The 17,315-nt window shown below is 37.9% G+C and overlaps 1 protein-coding gene across 10 annotated transcripts in view; it reads right to left on the bottom strand.

The window, feature by feature from the left end:
- Positions 1-17,315, bottom strand: part of LOC135224388 (CUE domain-containing protein 1-like) — a 105,802-nt gene that overhangs the window by 10,313 nt on the left and 78,174 nt on the right. For 4 of the 10 annotated variants that reach the window (XM_064263344.1, XM_064263347.1, XM_064263345.1 and 1 more), the window contains exon 5: positions 606-801. In XM_064263344.1, coding sequence (XP_064119414.1) covers positions 606-801 — 196 coding nt within the window. Of the gene's footprint in view, positions 1-605; positions 802-1,927; positions 2,455-17,315 lie in introns of all 10 variants that reach the window. The other 6 variants (XM_064263351.1, XM_064263353.1, XM_064263348.1 and 3 more) reach the window with 3 other exon arrangements.

Raw genomic sequence — 17,315 nt, 5'->3', positions numbered from 1 at the left:
GTTTACGACACTCTTCAAATGTATTAATCACAAATTATTTCCCAGTTACAATACGTTCCGGGTTTACGACGCCAAGACGTCACCGATCCAATGGGAGAAATATGGCTCCAAAATAGTAGAGTGGTAAAAATTTGGAGGTTTTTTGATGAGAAAATCAATAAAAATGCAGGTTACATTGTTTTCAAGACACCCAAAGGATTAAAAGTAAGGTTTTCTTATAATTTTCTGATTACAATGATTTTGGCTTACAATGAGGGAACCCCGGTCATAAACCAAGGACTGTCTGGAAATCTAGGTGATGATGACAGGCTTCAACAGAATCTGCTTGATTTATGTGCCAAATAAGGATTGATTTAAAGATCAATATCTTATATGTATGTTAGTACGTAATATGCTGTTGAAGGGATGAGAGCGTGTGATGACCTAAATATATGTAGTATGTAATGCCACAGAAAACTCACATGGTGGTTTATTTCCTAAAATTACACAGAGTACATGGCCTCATGGTTTGTTCCATATTTACTTGTGCATACTGAAAGACAATCATTCAGAAAGTGTTGGAACTTCAAAGAAAACCAATAAAAGAGAGAACATCCTCTACTTACCTTCTTGCAAAGCATTCATGAACTCTCTGTTAGTTCTCAACTCGTCCATAAACTCATCATTTTGGAGAAACAGCGCTATTCTTTCGTCTTTCAGGTACTGCGCTAGTTCAGCATCACTCTCACCCACGGCCTCACGAGCCAGGGCATTTTCGTTAAGACGCTGACTAAGACGCTGGGGTGACAAAACTCCGACTCCCTGCAAGAACGGAAAAGAGATTATGGAATATTGTTCTTATGACTTCAAAAAGGGTCTCTCATTCACTCACTCCACTGGGTCTTCGGAATTGATGAGAACAACGGCTGCAAGTATCAGACTCCAAAGTTCTCTTGCAAGTTCCAGAACACAGTTACTATCCCTTCTTTTTTTTCTGATAGAAAAGTAACATATCAAGCCTTTTCTTTTCCTTTCTTATATGAAAGACTTTTCTATTCCTTTCTTATATAATTTTATTTTGGCTCTTTAAGAAAGATTAACTGACACCCTTGGGTACATTTTCTATTCCTAACTTATATAAACTCTATTTTGGTTCCTTATGAAAGACTAACTAAGGTATCCAACACTTACACTAATTAAAATCATTACATTTGAAGCAGCAGTCTGTGATAGCAACTGCTACAACTGGCCCAAAGCTATGGGCCCCACGCCCCTTCCACAAAAAAGAAAAGAAAAAAAAAACAAAAAAGGCAGATCAAAACACAATTGTGACGTGAAAAAGCTTTCAGGTGCTCTTCAATTGTTCAAGATTACATAATCAAATTCCACCCTAATATAATGTGTACCAATATCAATGAAAAAAAATAAAACAATCATTTGATACATCACTCCTGTCTTCTGAATAATAATATTAATAATAATAATAATAATCTTGAACAACAACCATGTAAAATAGCAGTTGAAATCATAAGCTGTTATTACAGTAAGAGGAAAACTATTAAGACAATAGTATTCAATAATCGTTAAAAAATGCTGTATTTTCATTGCTTTTATCAGGGTCTCTTATCTCTCTGATCTTACCTTACAGCCTGTTTATTTGCAGAAACTGATATAGTACCTGTTCAAGCAGTTATAGTATAATATTTACTAAGAAGACGCAAATTTTCAAGAAACGGCAACACCTAAACTCAATATGAATATGAGAGAAATAAAAAGTCTAGATTTCTAAACACTTACACAGACGAAAGGGAAACTATGTTCTGAACATCAACTAAGAAATAAAAACAGGAATATTTTAGTTTAATAAGACTCCTGAAAGCTATAGATGAGAAATTTCTCCGGGGAATCTGAGAACCTATCACGGAGCGCACTGGCTCACACAAATCACCTCTTCTGTGTCATTCCTGCTGTAACCGACTTCTTCCTCGTCACTATCATCGTCGATGTAAGTCGTAGGCATGTAAGGATGACGCGAATTGTGACACACTTGGGAGTAGTGATTATATGCACTGAAGTCCGGTTGGTTGAAGCTGCCGATGGTGTTCTTCATTTCCCGCCGGATCCAGCGCTTTCTAGCGCGCATGGCGCGGTATTTGTCGACCCGGTAGCGGAACCTGGCTTTCATTTCAGTTATCCTGTGCTGGACCCATTTACAAACGTCCTCGAGACACATGCTGCCTGTTCACTCGTCACGTTCTTGATTTTAACTAAAACTTTTATAATCTCCGAAACTAGTTTTTCATAGTATCACTTCACACTATTTCAATTCAGTCAAGACCGACTTTCAAGTTTCTGTCTCGCAAAAAATAACACAACCTTTATAAGAAATCATAAATCAACTTTCACCGTGAAATTAACAGAAATACAAATGCCGCAAACTGCAACATAACATGGACGAGTTTCATCTGTCTATTTCTGTCAAATATAATTACTCTTAGATTTGTGGTTAGATATGAACCCTTTTCTTAGAACTGATTACAAGTACCTACATGGTCTTACATAAACAATAATAATGATTATATATATATATATATATATATATCTATATATATATATATATATATATATCTTATATATCATATATATAATACGAAAAAGATGCTGCAACTGATTAAACACCAACGTATCCTTATCATCTTAATCAACGTATCCTTATCATCTTAACAATGATTTGTGTAAATAATTATTACCATGAGGAAATTGTGCTTATACGTTACTTCGTTGCAAATATGACTTTTAAGGCAAAAAGAAAAAAAAAGTTATAATGAAGTAATACAAAGTTTTTTAATCAAACCAAAAATGTGGTTAAAAGTTACGTAACGACCAAAGCTGAGCCAATCTTCAAAGTGGTTCAGTTAAAAAGAAAATGAAAAAACCTCAAATTACCTAAATATCTTAGGACGGGACCGTTTGGCATCTGAATGTTCTTAAAATTGAGTAACTCTAGGGCGTGGATAGCGCTGCAATCTCGACGAGTGGGAATAAAGAAAAGTTCTCTTCAGGAGAATGGCCCAAAAGCACTGCGATAACAGGGTAAATAATGTATTTCTTTTTAATAATATAGGGCTAGATGTATTTCCAGCATTATAAAGCACACTTAGGTGTGTGCATAGGAACAGACATGTAAAGTAGATGACAAAATGTAACAGATGGCGGCAACGCTTCCCTTATCTAATTCTCTACTCAAACACTCGCACACATTTTAATGCGCGCGTCTGTAGTGTGTGTATGGGATGGTGTAAGATGACCACATGTGTGGCAAGGTGTGTGACTTTATGAATCTTTCAGAAGGGAAAAAGGCAGACTATGGCAAAGTAATCAGGAGAGAGAGAGAGAGAGAGAGAGAGAGAGAGAGAGAGAGAGAGAGAGAGAGAGAAGAGAGAGAGAGAGACGAGAGAGGAGAGGAGGAAGAGAGAGAGAGAGAGAGAGAGAGAGAGAGAGAGAGAGAGAGAGAGAGAGAGAGAGAGAGAGATTCACCCCCTCAACAATCAGCCTAAAGTTGATACACCCACACCCAAGCATCGCGCCCTCCCGAATTCTGACTCCGGCATACGCACCCAGAAAAAACGTGCCGGAATTATACCTCAAAATATCTGACACTAGGTAATTCTCACTTAATTACTTCGTTACCTTTTTCTCATTAGAATCAGCTGATCTCTGACATTATCTCATAATTAAATCGCCAATTACACGTTTAATGGACGCGGATCCTATTCATGAATACTAATAACGCCACGGGAGAGAGAAGATGAATAACAAGATTGCAGCAAATGTCGGGTGTTATTCGCATAAGAGCTTTATATCAACAGGAGATGAATGGGCCTCCTCATTCTTTCATTATCTCGTCGACATAATATCACTAGACCTATAAGTACACTCACTAACTTACGATGAATCTATTTCTTCAAGTAATTTAATAAATGGGATCAGTGAAACTATATACATACACATGTACACACGTGTATAGGTGCATAAATATTTGTTTTCATATACAATTGCATTTCTTCCCTCAGAGAGGATGTTGTGCAGGAGTTAAAAGTAGCTAATTTAAAGGATACTTCTGTATAGGGGTTAATAGTCGGTATCCCATGGCTACAAAGTATGAATATGGAAGGGACCACAGTGTTTTACTTCCTAGGGCCAATCCCTACCGGAGGAAACGGGTTTAATAAATAAATAAATAAATAACATATATATATATATATATATATATATATAGATATATATATATATATATATATATATATATATATATATATATTATATATATATATATATATATCATATATATATATATAATATACAATCCTTGAAAATATGGTGTACAATCGTACTAATATTAGGCAGAATTTACACACGCAAGTCAGTCCCAAGTTCTGATAAAAGAGGAGGGTCAGAACTGAGAGTTTTAAAGCCTGGTGCTCGCCCCAAACCGTAGCAGCCTGTTGCAAGTGGTGATGGGTCACGATGAGGCTCGGAAGCCCACAAAACATACTAAAACCTTCCTCAATATTCATCTAAATGTAAAAATTTAAATACTTGTTGCAACACATCAGCATTCTAGACACAGCACTGATATTTGAAATGATTTCATATTTCATGTTTTCTATAAGTCGGCTCCGTGTTATTCACTGATGTGGTGTTTTTCATGAATAATAAATGCCATGCAAATACAGCCAGTATAATTCCTATCTCTCTCTCTCTCTCGTCATTTGCATAGCTGGTGGACAGAGCAGCTTCTACAAATGCATGCAAAATGACCAGGACGACAGCCAACGCCATCTACAACCTTCCTCCTCAATTCTCCTCGACTCAATTTACATTTCACCATAGCTACAGGTGTTACTGGAAACTAGAGCGAATTGAAACTGTAATAAGACCCAAAAGGATTAAAGTTTATAAACAAAAAGAAAAAAATAAACGGAATAACTAAACAACCCAGAAGGGATCAGGGTAAAAGGAAGGAAGACGATACTTCAGTTAACGTAGAACAGACGAAGCACTCTTAGCAAGATGGCCGAAGACCGGGTTGCACATGTTAATATATGCTATGTCAATGGGGCGAGCAGAGGTATGAACGACCGGCATCATATGAAACATAAAATTCAGCTACATAAAGGCGGCAATAACCATTAAACACTGCACTCCCTTTTAGGAGAGAGAGAGAGAGAGAGAGAGAGAGAGAGAGAGAGAGAGAGAGAGCAGCGGCGATCTCGAGAGCAGTGACCTATCATTACGTTAATAAATCGATGCAACCTGATGGAGGACAGCAGAGGCAGAAACAGCAGCAGCAGCAGCAGCAGCCAGCGTTCGTGGAAGCTGAGAGAGAAGAGAGAGGAGAGAGAGAGAGAGAGAGAGAGAGAGAGAGAGAGAGGATGTCCGAAGAGAGCAAGCGAATGCTATGGGAGAGGAAAATGAGGGGAGACTGTGCAGGACAAATGGAAAGAGAGAGAGAGAGAGAGAGAGAGAGAGAGAGAGAGAGAGAGAGAGAGAGAGAGAGGGGGGAGCAGGAGGGCTGCAACTGAAGAGAACTCTCTCTCTCTCTCTCTCTCTCTCTCTCTCTCTCTCTCCAATCGATGAACATGACACTCCAAAACTCAAAAGTAAACAGAAGAAGAAAGAATGAGGTGAAATGAGAGAGGTGTCGAATGCTGGAAACTAATTCTGTTAGTTCCTGGTCAGAGACAGGGTCCCAGATTGCCTTGCCTACTGGAAATCACGCATGCGCTGTTAACACATGCTCCTCTTTCACACAGAAGGAGCAACCTTTCCGTTCCCTTAGGCTTAGGGCATTACACTCAGATGTTATTTTTAATCATTTAAAAGTAGAGTCTTTACATTCGCGCGTTTTTTAACGGGAAATGTTAAATAAAGACTTATCATTACAAAGGTGAAATATAAAAACTGCAACTGAACAATATATTATAACCTTTGCTATTGATAGAGATGTAGTGCTAGACCTATCTTTTCAAGACAAAGAAAACAGACTCACACAACATTAAAAATCCCAAATAAGCAAACCCACTTACTGGATAACCAATTAATGGGCAACGAATAAAACTACCCAGAGCTTAAGGGGGGGGGGGGGGGGGGGGGGGGGGGGGGGTGGGGGGGGGGGGGGGGGGGGACTGTCGTCACAATAAGGAAACGATGATAGTTCACAATCTGTAAGCTTGCTCTGAATACATAGCATCTCACGAATAGACTCCTGGAGAGAGAGAGAGAGAGAGAGAGAGAGAGATGAATGGGCGGCCACTACAGTAGGGGTGTGGCATTACCTCGTAGAATAAAGAGTACACACGGCACGCATGCGCACGTACACACACACGCACACACATACACACACACACACACACACACATATATATATATATATATATATATATATATATATTATATATATATATAAAGTCAACAAAGGCACAAAAAGCTTATAAGCTTAGGGTACGGTGTCCATTTTATTCTTGCCCAGCCCGGCAACGAACCCTGGTTTCCTCTGGAGAGAGAGAGAGAGAGAGAGAGAGAGAGAGAGAGAGAGAGAGAGAGAGAGAGAGAGAGAGAGACCTCAAACACGATCTAACCACTGATTAATGATTCCTCTACATAAGCAAGGCAGGAACCTAGAACCTAGCCAAACATGGTTTGCAAACGAGATGCCAGAGGCACAAGGAAACGACTAACTCTGTAGCTGTAGAACATAATAAATAAATAAAATAAATAAATAATCCGGAAGAAATTATATCAGCTAAGAATATTTGGTCCACATGACTTTGCCGTTGCATACTTTCCAGTCCGATTGACTGGAAATACGAAACTGTTGTAGATTCACATCACTCGTGGATCTGATGTCTAGGCCAGTCCCTTACGACGCTCCTGATTGGCTGTTGATAAGCCAATCACAGGGCTGGAAACTCTCAGTCTCTCTCGAGAATTCACATAGGCAAGATGTATGCTTCAACTCTTCTGAGGGATACTTATGAAAGACGTATCCTCAGGAAAGGTGGAACATAAATCCTGCCTATGTGAACTCTCGAGAGAGACAGAGTTTCCAGCCCTGTGATTGGCTTATCACAACAGCCAATCAGGAGCGTCGTAAGGGACTGGCCTAGACATCATATGCACGGTTGATGTGAATCTACTATAGTACAAAATGCGCCGTTCGGCGCAATCGAGTTTTGTGTACATTGTATAATGCTGTGTGAAACTCTCAGGCACGGCCCGGTGGTGGCCTGTGTTGCTGACACCTATAGCCATGCTAGACGCACGACCAAGGCTAACTTTAACCTTGAAAAATATAAAAACTACTGAGGCTAGAGGGCTGCAATTTGGTATGTTTGATGATTGGAAGGTGGATGATCAACATACTAATTTGCAGCCCTCTAGCCTCAGTGGTTTTTAAGATCTGAGGGCGGACGATAGTTTTCTTTTACAGAAAACCAAAAGGAGAAAGTCATTTATTTTTTGAAGGAAATCCGTGTGAAGCTGTGCGTCCATGAAGAAATTGAAGACATCAGAACCTTACGTTCACCCTTGAGCTGACGAATGCAAGACAGAAGTTTTGTGACTATGACATGAAAAATTACCACATGTTTAAATCTCGTCAGCAAGTCACTGACCTCTTTCTTGCAATTGATATTCCATTCCGTTCTATTTTGTAGGCTCTCTCTCTCTCTCTCTCTCTCTCTCTCTCTCTCTTCTCTCTCTCTCTCTCATTTCCTGGATGTCCAAGTTCTTTTTCCGAGTTCCTCCTATGCAATATTCTATCCTCTTTTGTCTTTTTTAAATTTCGACGGCAAATATCTCGATCACCCAATTTCTTTCTTAATTTCGACGTCAATTTCTCGATCACCCAATTTCTTTCTTAATTTCGACGTCTATTTCTCGATCACCCAATTTCTTTCTTAATTTCGACGTCAATTACTCGAGCAAATAATTTATCTTTTAATTTCGTTGCAAAAGCCTCCATCACACCACTCTTTCTGGACATTGACGTAAATATCTCGATCAAACAATATTTTGACATTTACACGTAAATATATTGATTGCATAATTTCTTTTCTGATTTGGACGTGAGAATCTCCATCGTGGTCAATTTATACAAACCTGAATTCTCTCTTTTGCCCAAAATGATTGGATCTCTTATAGGCAACATCTTCCCAAAGCCTCAACGTCCACGGTACATTGGCTCTGACATTATTGCTCCATAACAAACTCCAACGAACTCTGTGTTTTATTATTTGAATCAGTTACTCGTTAGACGAGAGGTTTCGCGCTCGGCTTCCTATTCGGTGGTCAGAAGTTCGATTCTTGGCTCTGCCAACGCGGAATTAGAGGAATTTATTTCTGGTGATAGCAATTCATTTCTCGATAAAATGTGGTTCATATCCCACAATAAGCTGTAGGTCCCGTTGCTAGGTGACCAATTGGTTCCTAGCCACTTAAAAATATCTAATCCTTCGGGCCAGCCCTAGGAGAGCTGTAATCAGCTCAGTGGTCTGGTAAAACTAAGATATACTTAACTTTTATTATTTGAATTACCAGCTTAACCCCTAGTGACACTCACTTTTACTTTCAGCGAAAACGACTTCAAGAAATGCACAATAAAACATGTGATGGATTATAATTACAAAGTAGTTTAGTCAGTACGGCATACAAATATTTGTACCCGGAAAGCTGCCGTCTCGAATAATACAAGTGGATAATCGAGTGTGGACATTCCACAGATATGTGAGCCCAGAAACAATATCAAAGCAACATTCAAGGTGATTCTGTACTTCTCATTTGTAATTCTGAGGTAACACATTAATCTTCCAGGATCTAATCAATAAACGCATTCAAACATACTCCACATTTACACACGAGCGCAGTCGCTGAGGTTTACACACATACACCCATCCAGTTTCTTCCCTAAAAGGAAAGGATCTTAATTATAGCACACACACAAAAATAAAATCTTCAGATAACCGAATACCAACAATAACCGTAGTAGATTCACATCAACCGTGCATCCAATGTCTAGGCCAGTCCCTTACGACGCTTCTGATTGGCTGTTGAACAGCCCATCACAGAGCTGGATTCAGTGTTGCCGTTTTGAGGAATTTCGTCTACTAGTGTGGCTTTCTAGTGACATCTGGCAACCCTCCGTGGATATTCTGACCACAGCCACGGCGCTGAGGAATAAAATTCTCCACTTTGCCTTTTTATGTTTTATCATGAAAATAAGGTCATAAAACATATGCATTTTATTGAAATCCTTTATTTTTCTTCGTCAAAAATACTTTTATTTAAGTTAGTGATGTGTAGTTTTTTTACGTCACGGAAAATAATTCTACATGGGAAAATACATTAATGGTTAGAATGCGTAATTCTAACCATTAAATTTTACGCATTCTAACCATTAAATCACAAATACCGTAAAGAAAAAAAAAAAGAAGAGCTGCGTATGGTAACAATGCTAAAAGCCAATCTTGTGAAGAAATAACGGCATCGCTGGGCTGGAAACGCTCAGTCTCTCTCGAGAGTTCACATAGGCAGGATGTATGATCCACCTCTCCTGAGGGATACGTCTTTCAGGAGAGGTGGAACATACATCCTGCCTATGTGAACTCTCTTGAGAGACTGAAAGTTTCCAGCCCTGTGATTGGCTTATCAACAGCCCGTCAGGAGCGTCGTAAGGGACTGGCCTATATATCAAATGTATGGTTGATGTGAATCTACTATAGCAACTATAGCTCTTGCCTGTGTTAAATTACCTTAAATTGTTGTTGGTGTTGCATGAAACGTTAAAGGATAAAATCCGATTCCATAAAGCAATTACGACTCCTACAGTGGTATTCAGTCAGGTCCACAAAACAAAAGAAAATAAAAATTAACAACTACAAAATAGTACTATAAAACGATTTCACAACATTCTAACTACAACTACAATTGTATACAAAACCATAGCTATAAAAATAAAACTTGAACACTGTTTAAGGTCAACGAAAGGAAACATTGCAGCTACAAACTTACATAATGCAACGGGAAAAAGTCTACTTAAAATTTATAAAATTATATAATTCAAGGTACCACTCAACAATTACAAGATTGCAGAAAAAAAACAGAATAGGAAAAATGACATATATAAGGAGAGTGAATAACGATGTAATGGTTAAGAATACGACAATGAAGAGAAGAGCAGTGTAAAGTATAATTATGTCCAAATTCAGGGCAGAGACAAGCTATGAATTTTAAGGAGTTTATAATGGTCTCCAGTCAGGCTTCCGCATACGGAAGTGACAAGACAGGCCGAGCATCTCTGTAAAATATATATATATATATATATTATATATATATATATATATATATATATATATATATATATATAATACATTATGTATATTATATATATATATATGTGTGTGTGTGTGTGTGTGTGTGTGTACATACATAATTACCCATACATTCAATGCTGTTTGTCAAAAAGACTGCAAATGACACTTACAAAACCGTCACATATGCAGCAGTAATTTCGAATTCATTGTACCTTTGAAAAGAATATTACCCCAAAGCGAAATTACACACGGGTAGGAATCCAGGTCAGTGTGGATGCACTTGTGGATAATTCCCAATACCTGATATTTGACATATATGTATGTGTGTGTATGTATATATAAGCATTATATATATAAATATACATACACATTTATATATATAATATATATATATATATATATAAGTATATATATATATATATATACATATTTTCATAAACATACTTACACACACGTAAAGAATTCCATGGATACACTTCACCGTTAAAGCGTAATGCAGACTATTATTATCCTGTCAAGATATCAATAACGTTTCCTTTCTGGGACGTTTATGAGCGCTCTCTCCTTTCCTCGAAACGTTGCTAGACAAGGGATACGATACCACATCGAATAATAATCGTGATAATCATTATCACAGCGCCTTCAATGACTCATCAATTCAGTCCCAAGATACCGCCTCTTCCTTTATTTAGATGCACATTATCTCATCAATATTCGACGGAATACCTGACACTGACATTCTCTCTCTCTCTCTCTCTTCTCTCTCTCTCTCTCTCTCTCTCTGAAATATAATATATATCCTCTCTCTTTACTTGGACCACAAACATATATCATAAAGGAAACAATAGATATTGATAATAAAAACGACTGATTGGTTGACAGATTGACTGATTGGTTTCTGTCAAAGCTGCGTCACACCAGTGCCAATGATCAAAACGATATAGCAAAAAGTCAACACCAGACATATAAGTGGAAGAGTTTGAGACGTTGATGGGATTACACTCAATAAGATTATTATTATTATTATTATTATTATTAGTATTCTTATTATTATTATTTGCAGGGAGCAAACCTTCTTTGATACATGTTCTGTTTAAATGAATGGCAGTTTTCAACGAATTACTCTTATACAGAGTCTTTTCAATTCTTCTGATAATTCGTATTTCTGACTCAGCTAGGTTGTTGAGAAGATTTCTAATATTCATATTTGTCATAATTAGGATATTTTTGTCAAAAATATTTTATAAAAAATACTCTATTATATATTTAGCTTGTATCTCTGACCTTGGTTTCTATAGGTACTCATCTAAGAGATATAAGCAAAATATATAATAAAATATTTTTGTCAAATATTTTTGACAAATATCCTAATTAAGACAAATGTGAATATTGGAATTCTACTCAACAAACCTAGCTGAGTCAGAAAAACGTATTATTATTATTATTATTATTATTATTATTATTATTATTATTATTATTATTATTATTATTATTATTATTATTATTATTATTATTATTATTATTATTATTATTATTTTTTTTTTTTTTTTTTTTTTTTTTTGCTCTATCACAGTCCTCCAATTCGACTGGGTGGTATTTATAGTGTGGGGTTCCGGGTTGCATCCTGCCTCCTTAGGAGTCCATCACTTTTCTTACTATGTGCACTGTTTCTAGGATCACACTCTTCTGCATGAGTCCTGGAGCTACTTCAGCCTCTAGTTTTACTAGATTCCTTTTCAGGGATCTTGGGATCGTGCCTAGTGCTCCTATGATTATGGGTACAATTTCCACTGGCATATCCCATATCCTTCTTATTTCTATTTTCAGATCTTGATACTTATCCATTTTTTCCCTCTCTTTCTCTTCAACTCTGGTGTCCCATGGTATTGCGACATCAATGAGTGATACTTTCTTCTTGACTTTGTCAATCAACGTCACGTCTGGTCTGTTTGCACGTATCACCCTATCCGTTCTGATACCATAGTCCCAGAGGATCTTTGCCTGATAGTTTTCTATCACTCCTTCAGGTTGGTGCTCGTACCACTTATTACTGCAAGGTAGCTGATGTTTCTTGCACAGGCTCCAGTGGAGGGCTTTTGCCACTGAATCATGCCTCTTTTTGTACTGGTTCTGTGCAAGTGCCGGGCATTCACTTGCTATGTGGTTTATGGTTTCATTTTTCGTATTGCACTTCCTACATATGGGAGAGATGTTATTTCCGTCTATCGTACTTTGAACATATCTGGTTCTTAGGGCCTGATCTTGTGCCGCTGTTATCATTCCTTCAGTTTCCTTCTTTAGCTCTCCCCTCTGTAGCCATTGCCAATTGTCATCGCTGGCTAGTTCTTTAGTCTGTCTCATGTATTGTCCGTGCATTGGTTTGTTGTGCCAGTCCTCTGTTCTTTCTGTCTTTCTCCTGTCTCTGTATATTTCTGGGTCTTCGTCTACTTTTATTAGTCCTTCTTCCCATGCACTCTTTAGCCACTCGTCTTCACTGGTTTTCAGATATTGCCCCAGTGCTCTGTTTTCGATGTTGACGCAGTCCTCTATACTTAGTAGTCCTCTCCCTCCTTCCTTTCGTGTTATGTATAGTCCTGTCCGTATTTGCTCTTGGGTGTAGTGCTTTGTGTATTGTCATTTGTTTCCTGGTTTTCTGATCTATGCTGCGGAGTTCTGCCTTCGTCCATTCCACTATTCCTGCGCTGTATCTGATTACTGGCACTGCCCATGTGTTTATGGCTTTTATCATATTTCCTTCATTGAGTTTTGACTTGAGTATCGCCTTGAGTCTCTGCATATATTCTTTCCTGATCGTGTCCTTCATCTCTTGGTGTTTTATATCTCCTCCTTCCATTATTCCCAGGTATTTGTATCCTGTCTCATCTATGTGTTTGATGTTGCTCCCATCTGGTAGCTTTATCCCTTCAGTTCTCGTTACTTTGCCTTTTTGTATGTTGACTAAGGCGCATTTTTCTATTCCAAACTCCATCCTGATGTCCCCAGATACAATCCTTACAGTCTGGATTAGGGTATCTATTTCCTTGATGCTCTTACCATACAGCTTGATGTCGTCCATGAACATCAGATGGTTGATTCTATTGCCTCTTTTCTTGAGTTGGTACCCGGCATCCATCTTCTGTAGTACTTTTGTCATGGGAATCATGGCTACTACGAAGAGTAGTGGGGACAGTGAGTCGCCCTGGAAGATCCCTCTCCTGATATTAACCTCTGCTAGTCTTATTCCAGAGCTTGTAAGTATTGTATTCCAGTTGCGCATTGTATTTTTGAGGAAGCTGATGGTATTTTCCTCTGCCCCATATATTTTCAGGCATTCTATTAGCCATGTGTGTGGTATCATGTCGAAGGCTTTCTTATAGTCTATCCATGCCATGCTTAGGTTGGTTTTCCTTCTCCTACTGTTCTTCATTACCATTTTGTCTATCAGGAGCTGGTCTTTTGTGCCCCTACACTTCCTTCTGCAGCCTTTCTGTTGGTGGGGGATGGTGTTTGTGTCTCCTCTAGGTAGTTGTATAGCCTTTCACTGATGATACCTGTTAATAACTTCCACATTATTGGTAGGCAGGTGATAGGCCTGTAGTTACTGGCTATATTTCCCTTACTCTTGTCTTTTTGTACTAAGGATGTTCTTCCTGTGGTCATCCATTTGGGTGCTTGGTGATTTGAGATACAATGCTGGAGTTGTTCTGCTATTCGTGGGTGTAGGGCCTTGAAGTTTTTGAGCCAGTATCCATGGACTTCATCGGGACCTGGGGCTTTCCAGTTTGGCATTTTCTTTAGTTGGTGTCTGACTGTGTCTGTCGTGATGTCTGTGAATCTTTGTTTTATTCTCCCCGTTTCTTCTTCCTTGACTTCCTGGAGCCATGTTGCATGTTTGTTGTGTGATACCGGATTGCTCCATATGTTTTCCCAGAGTCTCTTACTTGGTTCGGCTTCAGGAATTTCTTGGTGGTTGTCTTCCCCTCTTAGTTGGCTGTATAGTCTTTTCTGGTTGGTTCCGAATAGTTTGTTCTGTTGGTATCCCTTATTCCTGTTCATGTACCGTTGGATCTTGTGTGCTTTGGCCTTAAGCCTCTGTTTTACATCTTCTATTGTGTTGTTTAGTCCCCTCTCTTGTACTTTGTATTTCTCGTTGAGTTCCTCCCTTGTTTTCTTGCTTCTTAGCCTTTTTTCTGCCATCTCTTTCAGTTTACTCAAGTTAGATCTCATCACCATGATTTGCTTTTCCAGGCGCCTTTTCCAAGGAGGTTGCTGTTTTGGTTTCTGTTGGGTTGGTTGTGACGGTGGTGTTGGTGTTCGAATCCCCATCAGTTCTGCTACTAATCTTGCTCCTGCATATGTCAAGTTATTTGTTTCTGTGATACTGGTGGTGTGTATTAGGCCCATTATTTCATTGACCTCACTTGTTTTCTCCCTTAATTTCTTGGTGTTGTAGGCTTTCATGGAGGGGATCTTTGTTCTCTCTGTATCTGGCTCCATCCATTGTCTAATCTTTTCTACCCATTCCGTCCTCTCTGTTACTTCGTCGGTGTTGACGTCTGTGATACTGGTGGTGTGTATTAGGCCCATTATTTCATTGACCTCACTTGTTTTCTCCCTTAATTTCTTGGTGTTGTAGGCTTTCATGGAGGGGATCTTTGTTCTCTCTGTATCTGGCTCCATCCATTGTCTAATCTTTTCTACCCATTCCGTCCTCTCTGTTACTTCGTCGGTGTTTTTTCGTGTGTCGTTGTTTGATACCTCATCCTCCCTGTCGTCTTCTGTGGCATCGTCTCTCAGTTCGTCTTCGTGTAATTCGTTGTCGTGTGACATTTCCCTTTCCAATTCTTCTCTTTCTGTTGGGGAGAGCCAGTTGTTTTTCTTTATGTTCCTTACTTGGTCTGCCAGCCTCTGCTCTGTTTGGGGGGTGTTATTCCTCTCATTCCAGATGTTGACCAATCTTCTTCTATATCCTCTCTCCGTCGGGTTGCTTCTGATGTAGCATCTCCATATTTCCTTATTTTCTTCTCTTGTCCATTTCTTCCTTTTTGCCTCTGTAGCTCCAATCTCAGGCTGTTGATTACTGTCGTTGTGGTGATCAGTTGCTGGATGACGACCTCCAAGTACCTGACCGTCTTCCCCTACAATTGGGTTGAATACCTGGTTGCCGGACGAGGCTCCTCTGTTGCCAGAGGTTCCATTTACGTCGTTGTCGTTTATTCCTTCATTTCTTTCCATCATTGCTGAGTTTTGCTATTTAACCCATAGCTGGACCCTACCCCCTCAGGGATAGGTACTCATTTACAGCTGAGTAGACTGAGGAAATTATGGTAAAGATCCTTTCCCAAGGAATCAACGCCGAGGAGAGCGGTCACCCATCCAACGACTGACCAGCCCCAATGCTGCTTAACTTGACTTAAGTCTATTGACGACCTAACCCACTCCTCCACGGCGCCACATATTATTATTATTATTATTATTATTATTATTATTATTATTATTATTATTATTATTATTATTAATGGCCATGAACTTGCATAGAGAGCTACTGAAGAACAGAAAGTTCATATGAAAAAAAAAAAAATTCCCAAAAGGAATGAATTACAAGCAACGACTGCAAAAATAAAGCCAAAGAAATGATTAGAAGTGAATGAATACAACAAAAGGTAACAGTAAAATTTATGATTGAATAAGGATTGAATATAAATTTAAACTAAAGCCCGAACACTGGGACCCATGAGGTCATTCAGCACTGAAACAGAAATCGCCAGTGAAAAAGTTTGAAAGGTGTTAACAGGAGGAAAACTTCAAAGCAGTTGCACTATGAATCAAGTGTTAGGAAATGAAGAATTTGCAGTTAAGAGGCAGAAGGCACACTGCAAAGGACCTTAATTAATGCCTACAGTGCACAATAAAATTTAATATAATAAACAAATAAATTTAATATAATAAATAAACAGGAAATAACGTAATTGCTACAAGTATTCCAAAGTTTCTTATTGTGAAAGAATCGAACTACACGTAAATATATATATATATATATATATATATATATATTATATATATATATATATATATATATATATATATATATAACACGTGATGAGGCAAAATAGCTCAATACATCAAGTTTCTTTATTGTTACCAACGTTTCAAGACATTGGTCTCATTTTAAGGTAAAAAAAGTTAAAACCAAAAACATATAAGTTACAAACTTGTCCAGCAAGATTAACATAAATCATCACATAAAATCAAACACACACTAGTAATTTTTACAGATACATATGAAATTGTAATAGCCGCAATGCCCTCTTAACTTCTCATATTCTTTGCTCTTTTTTGGATAAGATTGTCACTACAAAGCCTTGAGCTCCAACTTCAAAGAAATTAGAAGAAATCATGATGTCCGGTAGCGGGAAACGAAACCGCGATACAATAATCCCGACGAGGTCACCTAGCCCACCTGCACGTGATGATATATATATATATATATATATATATTATATATATATACATATATATATAGTATATATATATATTATATATATATATATATAATATATAATATATATATTATATATATGTAATATATCAATATATATATATATGAATATTATCTAATAAAATGAGCCCATAAAACGCCCAAGTACAGAGAGAAAATACAACATTTCAAAGACTGCTGTCTCTCTCTTCAGTCCCTGAAATATAGTATTTTTCTCTCAACTATTTGGGCGTCTTTATGGGCTCCTTTTATTAGATGGAATTATCTTGTATATATATATATATATATATATATATATATATATATATATATACATATATATATATATATATATATATATATATATATATATATATATATATATATTAAGCAACAAACTGTACGAACAATACGAAATAAGAAGCACTAGGGAAACCGCGGAGGAGGGTGTAAAGAATTTTGCTGAAGGCGAAAAGGCAGGACCA

The sequence above is a fragment of the Macrobrachium nipponense genome, chromosome 12, assembly GCF_015104395.2.
Source record: "Macrobrachium nipponense isolate FS-2020 chromosome 12, ASM1510439v2, whole genome shotgun sequence".
In the NCBI taxonomy this organism is placed as follows: Eukaryota; Metazoa; Arthropoda; class Malacostraca; order Decapoda; family Palaemonidae; genus Macrobrachium; species Macrobrachium nipponense.
This window is presented reverse-complemented; position numbering and strand designations above follow the sequence as displayed.